Below are 19566 nucleotides of genomic sequence, written 5' to 3' on the forward strand. Positions count from 1 at the left end.
CCGTCAGGCGCGGGGGTCGAACCCTTTTTCATTGCGTATAACGCGTCCTTTATTTCGTCATCCAATGACAGCGATGGGTGAACGTCGCATGCATTCCTGTTGTCGTGTGGTAAATCTTTCAACAGGGGATGCGCAGATGTAGGTCAGGATAACTGACACTAGTAAAAGATTGAGCCATTGACTGAAAGTGTTGAGTGAACGCCCGAAAGTCGCGTAAACCAGCAGCAGGTGGTGGAGTAGGGTTTGCTGAATGGGCAGGCGAGCCTGGCGGACGTAGTAGAGCTCGGCGGCATACCTGAGCACCTCAGGGTGCACACAAGGCCCACGCCTACAGAGCCAAGCCGCAGCCGAGATCAAAGAAGCGCGAATGGTACGTTGGTATTGTTCAACGAGCTGGTCCACAGGTTGCTAGCCGCTTTGAGATTGAGGACCGTTCGGACTGCTCGCAACGGATGCTGCCGTGTCACAAAACCTGCCCAAGCATTATCCCTCTTATAACGACTCAGATATGCGTTTGAGTAAGAATTGCAGCTTTGACGCGTCCTTTAGCTTGAGAGTCCTTGCCTGAGATGAAGAGCTGCGCGATTTGAGAAGGGTTAAACGCTGCTGACCCAAAGTCGATAGTCGCGACGAACTTTGAAGTCACTAGGAACCCCCTTAGCGAGGATCCAGGAAAAACGGGAGTCCGGCATACTGTTGCCTCATTCAGAAGGGTTATGTACTGTCAGCCTAACAGACTCGAATGCCTGTTTGCGGGCTACTCTGTTTCCTTGCTTTCAGTGCCTTACGAGGCCACAGGGCCGAACGTTGTCCTCACATTCGGCTCTAAGCACGCGTCGTTGGGCTTCCGGATTATGGACCTTGTTTTTGAGGGCAATCAAGGTTACGCACTTCCCTATCTAGTAGACACTGCTGTCCTTTCCTTCAGCTAGGAGTGTTTGAGCTATCTCAGGGATGTTCCGGGGCAATTGCGTGCCGCCGGCAAAACTCTGATGGGCAAAATTTACCATGTCGCAAAAGGTGAGCCGTGTTGTTTGGACCACAATGTTGGGCAAGATAGCAAAAACGCTGCTGGTCTCAGCCGTGCCTATCCGCTTTAACACCAAAGTAACTTTACATACCTTTTTTTTGCGTTTTGTGTTCATAACATGCATTGAGCCTATTTTACAAATCACTTCTCGTTATGTATCGCCTGCAGCACCTACGTGCCTCAGAGGATGTGGCTTTCTCTTGAAATAATAAGAAACGTTAGGCTATTGATTTTGTTCATGTTTAGTGGGTCTGTGTTGCTTATGGCTTTTGTTATTTGATCCGTGACTTTCACGAGCGAGACCGTAAGTGTAATTTTCGAGGAAGTTTTGATTAGAGAATGTAGCCTGACATTTGTCAATGTCAGTTGGGTGCTCTCTGTTTGTTGTGGCTTGAGTTTGGCTGGTTCATTTCCGGCACTTGCAAGTCGTTTCTCAGTTCCAAAGCTGGGGCTCAGCCTACGTGAGAACCAAAACAAGGGAGCATCGTCAACGTTCCCCGTAGAACACCTGATACGGCGACAACACGGCAGTCGTGTCCTGAACCCTTTGAAGCTGTCAGTTCCCCACGTCAATTGCCTTGGACACACCTGGCCGAGTTTGACGGTTTTATGGCCTGGAATTGAGCTGTTTGCCATCATGGCTGCTCTGAAAAGGCAGTCACTTGTGTACTACTTTGTTCAGCGTTCTGCGAGATGCACCGGACAATTAGCCAAGCGCCTGAGATTCCTAATCGGGAACATCTGTCACACTCCGCGTTGCCTTTATGGTTTGGTGACCTGGCCAGGAGCTGCAGAGCCGCGCCGCTATCGGTGCAAGGAAAGACTGCACCTGACAACACGGCCAGTTTTCAGGCATTAGCGCCGCCGCGATCCCTTCGCTGTGTGTATGGTGCGCTATTGCCCTATTGTGTCTTCGGTTCACTACCCGGGCGCCGTCCGTCGAGCCGGGCGCGCCGCTTCTCTCTTTCCTTGGGTGGGAAGGATGCGGTGCTTGATCTTTCCCCTTTGGGGGGGATGAAGACAACTTTTTGATTGGACTGTCCTGAACTTAAAGGTTTTCTCCAAAAGGGAACCTTGGGAAGACCGAGGCTTTATAGCGCGAGCGTCGAGACGCTCCGCAAACACGCTACCAAATATATCAGGTAAATCAACGTTCATGCAATCAACTCCAGCTCCTGAGCTCTACTTCACGCTAAGGCCCGGCTGCTCCCGGTCCGATGGGCAACGCCCTACCACATCAACAGTTAGTTTTCATGTTTCGGTGGTAGCTTGTTGCACTGGTGGTCGCTTGCTGCAATGTCAACATCGTCGTCGTGTGAGGTATCCCTTGTCTTTGCGAGGCAGCGATGTGAGGCGCTTCGGCTTTTCATAAACGTACCATGACAGCAGGAGGAAACGTTGAGGTAGTGCGCCTCGTGGACTAACCCTAAGATGACACAGCTTGCATAGAGCGACGTAGTAGCGTAGGCTTCCGGGCGCCCCCTCGAGTGCACAGCAAATACTACTGTCGCGAGTAAACAAAAGGCTGTGAAAAAACAAGGTCACTAAACGCTTTCATGGCTTCCTTATCTCACGCAAGACAATAATAAATTCGCATGTTGCCATTTATCTACTATGCAATTCTTTTTCGCAATTTACCTGTGCGAACGCAGTAGTTTTAAACCGAGCAACCCTGACACTTTGTCGCGAACATGTGGGTGCTCCCGTCGCGACGCGACAGCGCGACGGAGCCCGGGTCACTGTCGCTCGTTGACGTCGCTCAAAATTCGCGTGCATGCGGTTGGACCTTCATGACAGCTTTGCGGCACATGCTTTCACGGATATCGAGCTCGATCTGTTCTCGATCGCCTGCGCCTGCAACACCATGCACGAGTAAGACTAGTTACTGGGCGGGTTGGTTGAAATCGGCGGGGTACATTTTAGCGCAAACTATAGAAGAAAGGCATGAGTAAGAAGTAGGAGAAAGCAGACCTTTCTGCCGTCCCTTTCTGCTTTCTCCTACTTCTTACTCATGCCTTTCTTTCATAGTTTGCGCTAAAATGTACCCCTTCAGCACCATGCATGCTCATTTCACTAGTAAGCTTATGTTTTCTGCAGCACTTGAAGTCGCAGGAATCTATGAACCTCACTTAGAAACGTTTAAAGATTCGTAAATTTGGCAGCGCTGTCATTGTCAGACGTTGTCATAACTTATATGTTTCGCTTGGAGGGCAAACCTTTAAATTTTTCAGAACCCTGCATAGTTGTAGACGTTTCAACGAGCTATTTCCGCAATTATTTAAGTGAAGTCATCGCATAATTCGTGTGTACTTCCGCGTTATACGATCGCATTCTATATATTTTCAACCGATAGTTTTCGGTATATCATTTTATGCACACACCCTCTCAACCAGCGAACTGTATCTTGGTCGTAGCCAGTACAGTTTTTTTTTAAATCACCCTGTATATGAATGTCCATGACTGACTCCCTTGGAGCAAGGGAGTCATAAATTTATGCAGGAGCGCCTACCAGAGTATTGTGGTTACCTTTAGGAAAAAAAAAGATGATCATCGGCTGCCACAAGGAGAGTCAGATAGACATGACTCCCTTTTTTAAGAGTGTACTCGATCCTTCTTCGTTTCATGCTCATTCAAAATTTCGTTGTTTCAACCGCGCTTGTATCTTTTCGCAGTTGGCTAAAACATAGCAGCATGCGACGACAAAAGAACTGGTGATCAGAAGCAACCTGTAATGCACTAGTGAGACTTTGATTTCGACTGATCTATCAAGAGATCCTTCGGAGAAATTTTCAAACATTTTCGCTAATTTCCGAGTACAATAAGACCTCTGATTTCCATCACACAGCTTCATTCGTTGGCTTTCGCGCTGATACTGTTATTAAATATCATATTTGCTGTAACCTTCAATTACATTGTGTTTCTTTACTGCAACGTTTTGTTTCGCTTTTACTGTCACAGGGTTGTGCCAGCTCGGACACGAGAACGTATTATAAATTGCTGGCGCAGCAGCGCACGCAAGAGAGAAAAAAAGAGACAGCGAGGAGGGAGTCGGCGGCGCTAAGCGGCTCCCGCCGGGAGCACTTGCACGCTATTGGTTTTCATTAGACGTCACGTGACTGGGCTCGCGCGCGCGTTTTCGAACGCACGCTCGCCCCCCCCCCCCCCCTTACAAGCCGCAGATCAACGCGTACAGGGCTCGTGCGAGTGGGCTTCGACAGCGTGATGGTTTCGATGAGCTATTTGGTTCCGACTGTCAACGTGAAGTGCCTCTCCGTCCACCTGTGCACGGACGGCGACGCGCACGAGTGGATCGCCGGGAACATGTGAGGCAATTAATACGTCATGGATCGCCGACAGGGAAAACCGGAAATTCTAAAACGCGTTCAAAATCTTTGCAACGTCAGCTTGATGATTAGTGGAATCACGTAGATTTGGGCATGTTCGTGTTCCATTGCTGTTTCTAGCGCACACACGAGACAAAAACAGCTAACACCGACGAATACATGTGCTAACTTCCAAAAATTTATTTTCAAAGCGTCGCACTCATATATATGGGACTGGTGAAAAGCCCGCCCGACCGCATTTGCACATTTCACATCGGAAACGATGAACACCACAAAGTGAAAGCCGGCTGAAAAGGAAAAGATTAAGAGAAGATATTTACTGCTCTTTCCGCCATGTCGTTCGTGAATTGTGATTAAGACAATTGATTTCTTTTTCTGTTAGACCAACTGATGTTGGACTTACGCACGTGTCCCCCATTTAGCGATATTCATATATTGTATTACCCCACGTGTCATTTGCTTGGCGCTCCTTGCCACGACGTAGCATTGGCAGTACTGGGACATTGCACCCACATTTTTTGCAGTGGAGGCTAAGATGGCCCGCATCGCGCCATTGCGCACGTTGTTGGCGTGCTCCAGCAAGCTGTTGTTCATACATTGACCAGCCTGGCCGGTGTTTACTTCATCCTGCACGTTAGCGGTAGAGCATGCACCACACTGGTGGTGCACTCAAGAAAGTTATGTCTGTTTTTGTCGTACAACCAGCTTCCTTGGCTTTCCGGTAGCTGGCTTTGCACGGACTGGAGAGTCTGTTTGGCGCTGTGAACAGCACCTTGACGTTAGCGGTGCTCCCAATCTTCTTAACCCATTAGCGCCCAGCGTACTTTACAAAGTACACTTCAATTTTTTGGAATAGAAAATACACTATCCAATATTCTAATTTTTCTGATTAGCATTTTTGATGCTAAAGGTTGCAGCAAGACACTCCTAATCGAACATACTGACTCATGTCAATTTTTTCTGCGCTACGAGTTGTTAAACTTTTGGAAAACGAGCGCCCGTCGAACGCATGTAACGACTACTACGTTTTCTCAATTAATTTAAGGTTTCACACTGTATATATTGAAAAAAACAGATTGATTGTGCTTCAAAAGGTACAATATAACCGCGGCGAAGCGCAAGAATCAGCTGTAGTGCACAGTTTTGCTCTGAGGGGTAATCAAATGTTGGTGTACTTTCTGTAGTACACTGGGCCTTTGTGGGAGCTTACATGTGCATTGCGTTGTAGGTTGCCTCAGAGAGCGAACCAGGTATTTTATTCAGAACAATGCCGTTTTTACGGTAATTTGAGACTCGGGAGACTGCAACAGATGCCGGCAGGGATATACTAGAGCCTCTTGGTGAAGTAATTGTCACTCCCAAACAGCTGAGGAGGAGAGGGAACGGCTGTGCGAATGAATGCCTTCTGCCTGATGGAACGAAAGAAATCGGGAAGACTGCTTCTGTTTTGATCCGGGAAACGAATTTCTTTTCGTAAAGGGCAAAGACAAGAGCATAGTTGCTATGGCGATGAACTATGACACAGTCGAGCCGCTACGCTCTGTAAGCAGATGATCATCAACTCAAAAGGAAAAACGTAGTGCCATCACGAAACATCGTCAGCAGCTACAGAAATATTGCCATGGGAGAGATTCACCTCCACAATCAAGATGCGTATAACTTCAGAATTTTCATTCGTGGGAAAATGAGATGGAAGCACCTATTTGCACAGATCATCAACATTGCTGCACTAAATGCATAGAGGATCTGCCTACCTACTGGAGGTTAGCAGACCCTCTATGCGTCGACTGCTGTCATTCACCTGCATTCTTGCAAGACACTACCTGTGCCATGTACACAATAGAACTATCAAGAGGTCTTCCGTGTCCAGTGTGCCTGCCAGTCCCTTCCATCCATATGGGCATTTCACAAGAAGATTGAAAAACGGTTGAAGTGCACTGTATGTGATAAATAGAAATGATGCTGCGAAAAGTATGGTGCAGCGCTTTGCATGATGCGTCACTGCTTCGACAAGTTGCATGTGCCAAAACAACTTTGGTGTTAGTATGGAAAGGGCCAAGCATGCTGGCTATTCGTGTGCCGAGCCAGCTTGCATTGCTATCGCAAGAGCCCAGCGTACTTTCTAAAGTACAGTATCATAACTTCTGAAGGAATAGATGTAACGCTATGAAACTTGCCAGATGTTGTTGTCTACTGTAGTTAGATAAGTGCGCGAAATTTCAATTACATTCACAAATAGTTTTTTACTTGGGCCTTAATGGGTTAAGTCTGTGTGATACACCCTGTGCATATGATACCACAGCGCACTTTTCTTTCTTTTCCCCCTCCTTTTGTGGCACTTTTGTCAGCGGGTTCAGGCGGCCACGTTTGAAGGTTTTAAGACCTTCGGCCACTGAAGTGATCACTGGCTGCGGGTACCCAGCATTTTTCAAGTGCTCGGCCTGAGCGCGAAACTGCTCTGACACTTAGATAGAAAGAGCGGCGAAGCGCGTTCGTTACAGTTAGCTTCCCTTTGCCCGTCATTACGAGCTTAGAATGACGTGACGAAGATGGCAGAAATGGCTTATTGTCTCTACACTCATACGACCAACACACATGGTTACCTGCTAAACACATCCGTATGCCCAGATATCTGAGGCTGTTAATTCCTGGTGTTTCATGGCTGATAAGGAGCGTACGAAGGCAGTTTGTAAAAGCATCTAGTAGCTGAGACACATCATTATAAACTCTGTTTGTATCCAGGAAAACAAGGCAATCGTCAACGTACCGGTACACATCCTTGACATTTGAACTGATAAGTGTGCTTCCCAATTTTCCGTTTACGCGGGCAAGATACATTCCGCTAAGAATGGCCGCAATGCATGAACCAATGCGAATTCCTTATTTTTGAAGAAAAATATTTCTTTCACATTCAGAAAATATCGCACGAAAATAGAAAGAAGCTCACGAAACCCTTGCAACGATAAGCACCCGGTATTTATAAAATTGAATTCATCATAAGCCTTCATGCATTCTTGAACGCAGGAAAGCAGCTCATTAAGGGTTAAGGAGTAATTCAGATCTTTGACGTCGATAGAGGAAGTACGCAAGTTATTGCAAGACTCAGTTTGAAGATTACTGATCACTTGCTAGCGAATTCTTCGTCAAAAACAGACCATCTATGCTTCCGAACTTCAACTTGTCGTGAATGTAAAGGCCAACAGACTTTTCCCATGTACCTGATTGTGACACAATGACACGCAACGGCCATTCTGATTTATGGGTCTTCACCTGAAAGAACAGTATAAAAACCAATGCTCTGTGGCGAAGCAATTGGTACTGCTTAACGGTTGCGCTCTCCAGCGGCTCCTAGTGGGTCGTCCTCTTCTAAACGCCGCTCGCGCTCGGAGCCCGTGTTTTTGCCTTGACTGTCGCCATAGTGCATTGTCGCCGAGTGCCGTCCAATAAACCGCTTAACAAATTGGTGGAGAGTGCTGTGCTCCCATTCAATGCCCCTGGAGCTTCGTTCCCGTACTCTGCCATCTACCATGCCTCAAGACGCCGCTCAGCAAACGCCGCCTCCCACACCGACCACATGTCCCGGTGTCCCACGCATCCGCGATCCACCTATCTTCACTGGCGCCGATGGCACCGACGTGGAGGACTGGCTCGCAATTTACGAGCGCGTGAGCGTACCCAACAAATGGGACGAAGCAGGCAAGTTGAGCAACTTGGTCTTCTACCTCGCGGGAGTAGCAAGCTTGTGGTACAACAACCACGCGTCCGATTTTGCTACTTGGTCGGATTTCAAGACCGCCGTCATCAACGTTTTTGGCCGCCCTGCAGTTCGTAAGCTGCAAGCAGAACAGCGCTTACGCGAACGAGCTCAGCAGGCCGGTGAATCTTTCACCAGTTATATCGAAGACGTCCTGGACTTGTGTAAGAAACGAACGGCACCATGTCCGAGTCTGACAAGATCCGGAACATTATGAAGGGCATTGACGACGATGCCTTCACCATGTTGCTCGCTAAAAACCCTTCCACCGTGGCCGAGGTCATAACACTGTGCCAGAGCTACGAGGAGCTCCGCCGGCAACGTTCGATGACCCGTCGCTCTCCATCACGCGACGAAGAGCTTGCTGGCTTGGCGGCCATACCTGACCAGGCCACGCTGCTGGCAGAAATGAAGGCATTCGTGCGCGAGGAAATCGCACGCCAGTTCTCTCTCCTGGCCTTCGCCCACCCCGCACGTTCAACAGTCGTCGACGACCCTTCTTCCTCCCATCCGCCGAGCGATTGAGCAGGAAATCGCGGAGGTGATGCCTGAGTACCACCAGCAACCTCCGGCTCCTGCGCCACAGAGTTACGCTCAGGTTGTCGCCAGGACGCACCAGGCAATCCCTGCGGCTGCACCGTTGAGTTACGCCGAAGCCGCCGCTAGACCTCCGTCCTTCGAAGCGGGCGTGCCGGCTACGTATGCTGCCGTCATCCCTAGGCCCCGACTGCAACCCACCTTGCAGTCATTTCAGCAGCCGCCCCGTCAATCGCATCCTGCGACGTGGGCGGGACCTGCCCGGCGAACCGATGGCGCACACCCGACAATCGGCCCATCTGCTTTGCATGCGGTTATGCCGGTCACGTGGCCCGTTACTGCCATCGCGTGCAGCCGCCTCGAGTCGCGTCAACCACCACCAGCCAGTCCAGCCGTGCATTCTACGACCCGCCTATGTCGCCGACGTCACGCCCAGCTCCATCCACTCGCCGCTCTCCGTCTCCACGCCGTCGCTCACTGTCACCAATGCGGCCACGTTCTGTCGCACGAGAGCAGGAAAACTAGTCGTCGCAGTCCACGAGGCAAGGGCTGCGACGCTATCGAACTGTAAAAGCCCTCAGCGAAGTCCATCGAATGTCATAGACGTGTTTGTGGACGGTGTTCGCGCATCTGCCCTTGTCGACACTGGAGCCGCCGTATCCGTTATGGACGCAAAACTTAGCCGCTTACTTCGAAAAGTGACGACGCCACTTTCTGGGATGTCCCTCCGTACCGCCAGCTCCCAGAGTATTAGGCCTACAGCAGTATGCACTTCTCGCGTCGTCATTCAGGACGTTCTGTACGACGTCGAGTTCATCAATTGCTGCATGCTCCCACGACGTCATCCTGGGATGGGATTTTCTCTCCCGCCACGACGCCATAATTCACTGCGCACCAGCCGCCCTCGAACTCTCACCGTTCTCACATTTGACGCCGGCAGACAGTCCATCGGCATTCACCAAGACCCTCGTCAAAGACGATACCAAAGTTCCTCCAAACTCGTCGACGGCTGTGCCAGTTTACTGCGCCGGTCTCTGCGACACAATTGCACTCCTTTCGCCATCTGACCGCGTTTGCACTAGGAAAGGGTTGCTGGTACCTTTCGCGACCGTGCAAGTCACTCAGGGTAGCACCGCTATTTTTGTTACCAACCCATCCCCGCACATTGTTACGTTGGTGCGAGGGGAATGTCTCGGCAGAGTGGAGCCCCTCGAAGACGCACAAGTTTGGACGCACCCGATGACTCGCACTGCACCAGTTCCCGTACCATCAGTGCCGTTTCCACGTCTGATTCCTCACCCGCGGATGTATTTGGTCCCTCCATTGCTGACAACCTTACGTCGGTCCAGCGTTCCCAGCTTCTGTGCCTGTTGGAAGAATTTCGTTCTTCTTTCGATGTCGGGCAAACTTCTCTCGGCCGCACGTCCGCTGTTACGCATCGCATCGACACTGGCGCCCAACCACCACTGCGGCAACGTCCATATCGCGTGTCTCCCACAGAACGTCGGGTAATTAATGAACAAGTGGACGATATGCTTCGACGCGACGTTATTCGACCCTCGGACAGCCCGTGGGCGTCTCCTGTTGTTCTCGTTGCCAAGAAGGACGGTTCTGTGCGCTTCTGTGTGGACTACCGAAGGCTCAACAAGATCACTCGGAAGGATGTTTATCCACTGCCGCGAATCGACGACGCGATTGACAGCCTCCAAGGAGCAGAATACTTTTCATCTCTCGATTTGCGCTCGGGGTACTGGCAAGTACCCATGGCTGATGACGCTCGACCGAAGACAGCCTTTGTCACGCCCGACGGCTTGTACGAGTTCAACGTCATGCCGTTTGGTCTGTGCAATGCGCCCGCGACCTTCGAGCGCATGATGGACACCGTTCTGCGCAACTTGAAATGGCACACGTGCTTGTGTTACCTGGACGACGTCGTCGTTTTCGCTCCGGACTTCTCCACGCATCTTCAACGTCTGCGGCATGTTTTACGCGTTTGACCAACGCCGGCCTCCAACTGAACCTGAAGAAGTGCCGATTTGCAGCACGGCAGCTGACAATCCTAGGCTACGTCGTGTCCAAGGACGGAATCCTTCCCGATCCGGCCAAGCTTCGGGCCGTGGCCGAATTTCCCAAACCTACGTCCGTCAAAGAACTGCGCAGTTTCGTAGGACTGTGCTCCTATTTTCGACGTTTCATACGCAACTTTGCCACCATCATATCGCCGCTGACGAAGCTCCTTGGAAGTAACGGGCCCCTACATTCGTGGTCGTCCGAATGCGACGACGCGTTCGCAAAGCTCCGTCGTTTGTTGACGTCTCCTCCATACTACGCCACTACGACCCTACGGCCCCAACGGAGGTACACACGGACGCCAGCGGTGTAGGCCTCGGTGCTGTTCTTGCGCAACGCAAACCAGGGTTCCCCGAATATGTCGTCGCCTACGCAAGTCGTACGCTTACTAGAGCCGAGACCAATTACACTGTCACGGAAAAAGAGTGCCTGGCGATCATCTGGGCCCTTACAAAATTCCGACCTTATTTGTATGGTCGCCCATTTGATGTCGTCACCGATCACCACGCACTATGCTGGCTGTCGTCATTGAAGGATCCCTCGGGCCGTCTCGCCCGTTGGGCACTTCGCCTGCAAGACTACGACATCCGCGTGCTGTACCGCAACGGACGTCAGCATGCTGACGCCGACGCCCTCTCGCGCTCCCCCTTGCCTGACGACAATGCCTCCTGCTCAGTGTCTCACACTGCTGTTTCTTCTATCGATGTTCACACCATCGCTACCGAGCAGCGCAAGGATAAATGGATCGCTCGCTAATAGACTTGCTCACTGATCCGTCGACAACACCAACCACTCGCGCGTTGCGTCGTCAAGCCCACCATTTCGCCATTCGTGACGACCTACTGCACCGACGCAATTACAACGCCGACGGCCGCCAGTGGCTACTTGTGATACCCCGAAGTCTGCGTGCTGAAATATGCGAGTCCTTCCACTCTGATCCGCAATGCGCGCACTCTGGGGTATCCAAAACTTACCACCGCATTCGACAACGATACTTCTGGCGAGGATGTACCGCTACGTGCAGAAGTTCGTCCGCTCCTGCCTCGATTGCCAACGCCGAAAACCTTCAACGCACGTGTCACCAGTCGGTCTACAACCATTACCTTGCCCTAACCGTCCGTTTGGGCGCGTGGGCATCGATTTGTATGGACCACTTCCTTGACGTCGGCTGGTAACCGTTGGGCATCGTCGCCGTTGACCATCTAACGCGATACGCCGAAACCGCTGCCCTCCCAGCGGCTACAGCGCGTGATGTTGCCTCCTTCCTGCTACACCGATTCATGCTGCGTCACGGTCCACCCCAGGAGCTTCTCAGCGATCGAGGCCGTGTCTTCTTGTCGGAAGTCGTCGAAGCCATTCTCAAAGAGTGCCATGCTGTTCATCGCAAAACTACTGCTTACCACCCGCAGACGAATGGCCTAACCGAACGCTTCAACCGCACGCTCGGCGACATGCTCTCAATGTACGTCGCCGCCGATCACACAAATTGGGATGCCATTCTGCCCTTCGTCACCTACGCCTATAATACCGCCCCTCAGAGCACTACTGGTTTTTCACCCTTCTCCTGTTGTACGGAAGGCACCCGTTGCACACCATTGACACGATACTACCCTACAAGCCGGATCCATCTGATTGTGCGCCTATTTCTGACACAGCCAGGCTTGCTGAAGAGTGTCGCGAGCTTGCAAAGGCCTTTACAACGCACGAACAAAGCGGCAGAAGAGCCTTCGCGGTGGCACCACCACTTCTGAGTCCACGTTCCTCCCCGGAGCGCTCGTATGGCTCTCGGTCCCTACCACTGCAACCGGCCTCTCTTCAAAACCTGCCGAAATACGAAGGCCCCTACCGGGTCGTCGAGCGCACATCCCCGGTCAACTACCTGATCGAACCCATCGAACCAGCTTCGGACATGCGCCGTCGAGGGCGCGACATAGTCAACGTGGAGCGCCTCAAGGCCTACTATGACCCACTCATAGTAACGAGCTGTTAGGTCGCCGGACGGCTCCCTTTTCGTACCCGGGGTAATTGTGGCGAAGCAATTGACATTTTGCAAAATAGTGAGCGCCTCCTATCGTACGCCTGAGGAACCGTTCGGGGCGCTGGGTACGAGAGTAAGTGTGTGGAAAACATTTCCCGCCGTTGCCGCCGTCGTATTGTTTCTACCTGTGGAAACAAGTTAGATCGCGTGAAATTTGGCTGACGTTGTGTGTTCAATCATCTTTTGGCGTGTCGAAATGATGGAAGAAGACTGTATTCCGTTTTCCTTTTTGGATACGGGCTGGATTTCGGATTTTTCGCTATGTTCGATCGGCACTGACCAGGTTTGGAGTTACCTCAACTCAACCACCGCGACCGTGCGTCAGGCTCATCGTGGTTGGGCATTTAAAGAAGAAGGCTACGTGAAGAACCTCATGATAAACCTGAACACCAGTGACCCAGTAGTTGGCCTTGTTCGGGCGGCTTGCTTGCCGTCGATGAAGACAGGCGCCTACGTCGTGACGGCGTGGTACAACAAAGCGAGCGGGGACATCGCTGGAGCGTACTGCACATGTGTTGCCGGGTAAGAAATATTTTTTGGACAACCAAAAAACAGTTATCAGAGACGAGGGCCGAGTTTGTAGCAAGTCGGGTTACTAAATTTCACGTCATGTTTGCTTTTTAAATAGGAGCAGACTCAGTGTGCAATAGTGAAATGTTTATGGTGCAGCAATATTTCCATTCTGAAACTGTCGGAAAGTGTGCAGGTGTGTTCTATCGTGCCTTGGTCGCGCTTATAGCGGAGTAGATTGCACTAATATATACAGAAAACAAACCGCGCTGTAGCTATAGCCGTTTAGACCTGTCAAGCGGGGACTTCGTGCGTGCCTGCGTCAATGCAGAGTGAAGCATGTCACTTGTTGCACCCTTGACTGCGATACACGTAATGTCGCTTCAGTCACACGACAGAAGTCCAAAGAACACTGTAAATATGTAATATCTCCGTGCGATAAATGTGTCGACGTTATTAGGAAACAAGCCAAATCATCTGCTCCGTCTAACGCATGCGTCGGCCAGGTGCCCCTTTTATACACGTGAAATATTGCAGCATGTTTGCTGTGTACTTTGCCTGTAATACGCTTTTGGCTTCCAACTCGGCAAAGTCGTATAGAGTAAGCGGCGGATCGTGAACACATCTGCGTACTGACAGGGCAATGTTTAATTAAATAAATGCTTAAACACAGATTGTTTCTCACGTGTGCGATCCTGTCACGCGAACATATCGTGGCGCCGGTTTTATATTTCCTTCCTACGCTCCTGCTTTAGAATAGCATACCCCCCCCCTAGGAATGCATACATTCTTAATTTATAAATACTAATGAACAGCAGTTCCATTACAGTAAGGCTGCATCATTGATCTTGTTGCTAGTGGAGATTGGTTTTTCGCAGGCACAATAACGGCAAGACAGTAAAATACATGTACTTTTTTTTTTAGTCACTCAAGGTCGTGCTCTCTTTGCGATGGTGCAATGTAAATTTGTGTGCACTGCCCTGTCTACTACTTGTTTTACCCTAGCTCAACTGTATATTGAATACGTTTTTTGGTGTTTAGATATATAATATATACCCATTCTTTTTATAACTGCAGGCTCAGCCAATCTTGTCAGCATGTTGCTGGACTGCTGCTGAGCGTAGCAGACAAGACAGCCAAAGAACTGCAGTCCTGTACTGACGTGCCGTGCAAATGGATTGTTCCTGCAGAAGGTAAATCACCATGTCTTCATTTCCAGCGCTGTTTAGAAATGGTTTGGAGCTTGATTGAGCTGTTCTAGTCAGGTAATTCGCAAGTCACAGCAGAAAAAATCAACTTTATTTTTCTTATTGCATAAAATGAATGACACTTTGAAAACAGTCCACAAATCAAGGAGTATGCAACAAAATGTCTTGGGAAATGTTGCTATTATCATCATCCGGTTACAGCTTCCACTACAGAATACCTTAGCTACAGTAATGTACTGATTACAATTATAGATACGTATTGCATCACTGAAGTCTTTATTTTTGTTGTATTGCAGCGAAAAAACCGGCCCCAAGGTTGCCACTTCACGACATCTCTTTCCAGAGGCATGTCGTCAACAAGCCTGGCCACATTAAGAAACAGCGCGAGTATGACCCTTGCCCTTATGTGCAACCATCTCAGGATGAAATTTCTGAACTCAAGGCAAGCCTTTCTGCTTGCTGCCCTTCGCTGCAAGTGTTACGCTACCTGTGCCCTCACGATAAGGTCGCACAGAGTGAAGGTAAACCTAATAATCAGGTTTTAAGTGATGATGTGGACCTGTGGAGCAAGGAAGCTCAAGTCATCATAAGTGCACACTTTCAAGCAATCGAGCCTCTAGATGAACGAAATCGGGAAGAAATATGCAGAAAAACAATCGGGCAGGCAGCAAACAAACTGTGGTACTCTGAAAGGACTGGTCGCATCACTGCCTCGATGTTCAAAAGAGTGTGCCGCTGTGTGAAGCCTGAAGGCTTGTTGAAAACGTTGCTGTACCCAAGTGATAGGGCCGTGAGCGAGGCCATCATGTATGGCAGAATGCACGAAGAAGATGCCGTCGAAGCGTATGCCACACTTCTACGTTGTCGTGATGTGGAATTGCAAGTAAAGGAAACTGGCTTGCACGTTCACAAGCAGTACCCATTTCTGGCTGCCTCTCCAGATCGGATTATTATCTTAGATGGAGAGGAAGGTTTGCTTGAAGTAAAGTGCCCGTTTTCAAAAAAAGGCCTTAGCGCTGATGAGGCCTGTAAAGACAAGAACTTTTGCTGTACCCTGAAAGATGGGCAGGTGCACCTTAAGAAAGACCATGCCTACCATTATCAAGTGCAAGGCCAAATGGCAATAACAGGACACAAGTGGTGCGACTTTGTTATATGGACTGAATCAGAAGACCCTAACGAAACGAACCATATAAATGTGGAAAGGATTTTCTTTGATCCATCATTCTGGGAAAACGAAGTCCTTCCAGGATTACTGCACTTTATGGAGAAAGCTGTTATTCCGGAAAGGCTCACGGGCCGTGTGAAGAGACTAGGCAAACTATACACGACGGGACAGTATGTGTCATATAAGAAGATCAAGGACGGCTTCTACGTCTGTTCCCAAAAAGACAGATTGGTGCTCAGCTTCAGGAAGCTGAAGTAATGACTAGAGACTGCATTTTAGGAAAATGCCTATTTTGTTCCTTGTGTTCCTATCGCCCCGCTTTGATATATAAGCATGAATTGAGTTTAAGAAGGGCTTTTGTAGTGCCTATAAATGAGTATTTTCAAAATCAGTGCCTACATGAACACTATTTAACCTCACGTTTCGCTTTCGAGTGCAGTTTGAGACAGTTATTTATGTTATCGGACAACATTGAGTGTTCCGAACTCTATGGGGTTCAACCTAGTCCTCTAGTTCAACCAACTTCTAGAAAACAACCACTGCTAGCAGTGAAGAGGAATGCGCCGGCCAGCATACGCCGCTGTGCTGACATGGCGCGAGTGGTTGGCGAGTGCGAAACCGTGGAGAGCCATCAGGGGAAAGGAGAGTGAAGATCAAGAGAAAGGAAAATGTGATGTGCACACAGCTAATGTTTTCTTGGCAGGGGAGACATTGACCCTATGTGATTAGACCCGGCCATTACGAGGCATCCTTCCCTTCTGGTTTTTCAGTGGTCTGGCTATCTGATCCTTTGCTGCCCTTTTCAGCCATACCAAAAAGAGAGACCCAGGAGTGTGTTGATTCGACAGTGGACACTTGACTCACCGTGCTACAGAATAAAAGGAGACCGTATTTCGTGAACCGAGCGGGAAAAAGAACAATTGCATGGCCATTTTCAACTGTTGGCGCCTTTGTGCCGTCATAAGCAATAACATTGTTGTTTGCTTTCCTGTTGCAAATATAGGTCGTGCACGTATTTGTTTTAAAATTATTTGCATTTATGTAAAAAGTTATTGCGCATAAATTTACTGCGTTTGTGGCCTAAAACGTGTTTTGCCTGCCTATGTCTGGTGCCTAAAATGCGCTTTTGCAATGTCTAAAAATGCTGTCTCTGGTAATGATGATAAATTGGCCAATGACCGCATCCTTCTCTTCGTCTATGCAGTTTGCCGAGAAGAAGCAAGTGATTTTTAGCTGTCTTTGAAACAAAATCCCTGTTGCATGCAGTGATATAACATATGGCTCAGTGTTCACAGGAGACCGACTGCTGACTGGCAGCATTTTCTTACTATGTTCACAAATTGTTGCAGAGGCTCTCTGACAATCATGTGTTGGGTTCATGGTGGTCTCTACCAACCATTATGGAAAAAGGCGACCAACATCATTAAAATACTAAAGTCAACTTGGCAAAGTTGCTTGAATGCAGCATAAACACATGTAAGGATGGCATGCATCTATAGAGAGACGGCTCTAGGCAAGTGTGAGGCTCATTAAATGCTAAGATATTTCATTTTGACACTAAAGGCAGCTTTTTAGTGGTGCAACTACTGACATCAACACCGGCTTGACATAGCCTACAGTATCAGTTCTGGTGACTTCACACACCAGTATGGCTAGTTGTAATGACGTCATGTACAGAAACATACAAAATGACCACTTATGAGTCGCCAACGGAGCAGAGTGGCCATGAAAATGTTGCAATTTGTTGTGCAAGCACACAATGAAAAACCCATACCGTGCCATGATGTCAGTGTTCAGTAGGAACCCAAACTAGCTCTTTAAGGAATGATGCAATTAATTGTTCAGGACGCACTCACTCTTGCCGGTACAATTTCTAGGCATTTGAGGGCTTGGCCTTTCACCTGATGCAAAAATTGATACCTGCAAAATATTGTGCCACTACCTTTTTAAGGGGCAGCAGTTGCTTTTTTGGGCTAAAATTTGCCCAAAATTATTTTCTGAAATGTTACTTTTTGATGCTGGCGATCACTGATGTATAATAACCATGTCAATATTCATGCGTCCTAGATCACAATTTCAGCATTCTTGAATCATTTGAATTGTGGGTCAAATGTTTATGAACATTGAAATAAACAATTTACAATTATACTGGCACTGTATATTGACTTTCTCCACATCATTTGTGAACTTTATTTTGTGTTCTTAGAGTTCAGAAAATGCTACATCAGTCTTTTGGTTAGCAAGTGCACTTGAACAGCACTGCAGTAGAGTCATTCATGCGGGCAATCTGAAAGCACTACGTTTTCTGACATGAAAGAATGGTGGTGCTTGTAGCACTTTGAAAAAGTACACAATTTTTCAAAGACCAGGGCACCAGAAGGCACCAGTAGTGACAATTTCTGTATTATATACTGAAACGTGCATGTATGCGAAATATGCCATGCTTCTTAATAAAAGCTTATCAATTGATAAGTCATTCACTGTGAATGGCTTATGGTCCAGCTGCTGGGAAATGTGTACCAGCTGGTCACAGCTGTTACACACATACATAAATATGCAAAGAACTTATCAAGTTTATGAAAGAAGTTTCACAATTAACACCATGAAAGCTCAGTAATTATATTTGAAGATGTTATCACAAAAAAGTAAACTTGACAACAAGAGTTATGCAGTGAAACATCAGCATAACAATGTCTTCAGTACTGTGTGACATTATTGTATATGCACTGCACTACTTCCATACCAATGTTCACGGTACCTAGTGGAGCAACATATCCTTCACTGAAAGGTTTCATGGACAACCTAAAAAGTGTTACAATTGCTTTGTAATGGAAAAAAACAGTAGTCAGGTGGAATAGCATTTCATCTGATCAAAAGTAGGGAGGATGCTATGCTAGAAGAACTTGGTGAAAGTTTACGTAAAACATAGCCAGGAAGACGAATGTTCACATTCACATAAAAAGAGGTTTGAAGACCTATGAAACTATGGGCCTATTGCTTAGCTTTGGCATTGTACAAAATATCCAAGGCAATTTCAAATAAAATCATTGCAACAGTTCACCCATATTCAATGAACAGTGGTAAATGTCACATTGTAATGATTAAACGAGATTTAAAAACCTATGGAACTATGGGCCCGTCACTTAGCTTCTGGCATTGTACAAAATATCCAAGGCAATTTCGAATAAAATAATTGCAACATTTCACCGATAGGCAATGAACAGTGGTATATAAATTTAATAGTTGGACAATTCATGACGTTCCAAAGTTAAAACACTGGTAATGTCCTTAAAAGGACACTAAAGAGCAAAACAATTTTTCTCATATTAGTAAAGTACTCTTTCACGATACCAAAAACACCCCGCTTGCTGCGAGAAGACGCTTAGTAAGCGAGAAAAAGCGCAAAAACAAAATGTGGGTGGTGACGCCACCTTGAAGTTTCCGCACCATTCGCCGTGACGTCACATGTTTTGACGGCACCTTCTAGGGATTACGTAGTTCCTAATCGGTAAAAATGAAGTACATTGTCCTCTGAGGGGACCATAGGCTTAGTATACCAAGTTTTGGGATAATTTTGTAGAGTCAATGGCACCAAAATACGATAAATACACTTTGAAATCTGTGACGTCACGCGGGGAGATTTAGGCGCGAAATTTTAAAATGAAACTTTGAACTTTATTTTCTCCTCTATTATTAAACCTATGATGGCAAAATTAACGACATTCAGTTCTCAGAGCACGGTTTATCGATCTAAACTGATTAATTTTTTCTCTTTAGTGTCCCTTTAAAAAAATGAACATTCCATAAGCTAGAGAAATTAGTAAGCGAAAGTGACTTAAAAGCCAAGCCAAAGATTGTAGAGGCGTAACACAATTCTCAAAATTTGTGTGACACTTCTTGATCCCCA

General features: G+C 48.0%; 1 protein-coding gene across 1 annotated transcript; it reads left to right on the forward strand.

The window, feature by feature from the left end:
• The first annotated feature begins 1008 nt into the window (after nt 1-1008).
• LOC119375911 (uncharacterized) lies at nt 1009-16040 on the forward strand. Its single transcript, XM_037645935.2, has 4 exons — nt 1009-1020; nt 13057-13295; nt 14361-14476; nt 14788-16040. The coding sequence occupies exons 1-4, from the start codon at nt 1009-1011 to the stop codon at nt 15915-15917; spliced, it is 1497 nt and encodes a 498-aa protein (XP_037501863.2). The 3' UTR covers nt 15918-16040.
• Nucleotides 16041-19566: the final 3526 nt, after the last annotated feature.

The sequence above is a fragment of the Rhipicephalus sanguineus genome, unplaced genomic scaffold, assembly GCF_013339695.2.
Source record: "Rhipicephalus sanguineus isolate Rsan-2018 unplaced genomic scaffold, BIME_Rsan_1.4 Seq1015, whole genome shotgun sequence".
Classification (NCBI taxonomy): Eukaryota; Metazoa; Arthropoda; class Arachnida; order Ixodida; family Ixodidae; genus Rhipicephalus; species Rhipicephalus sanguineus.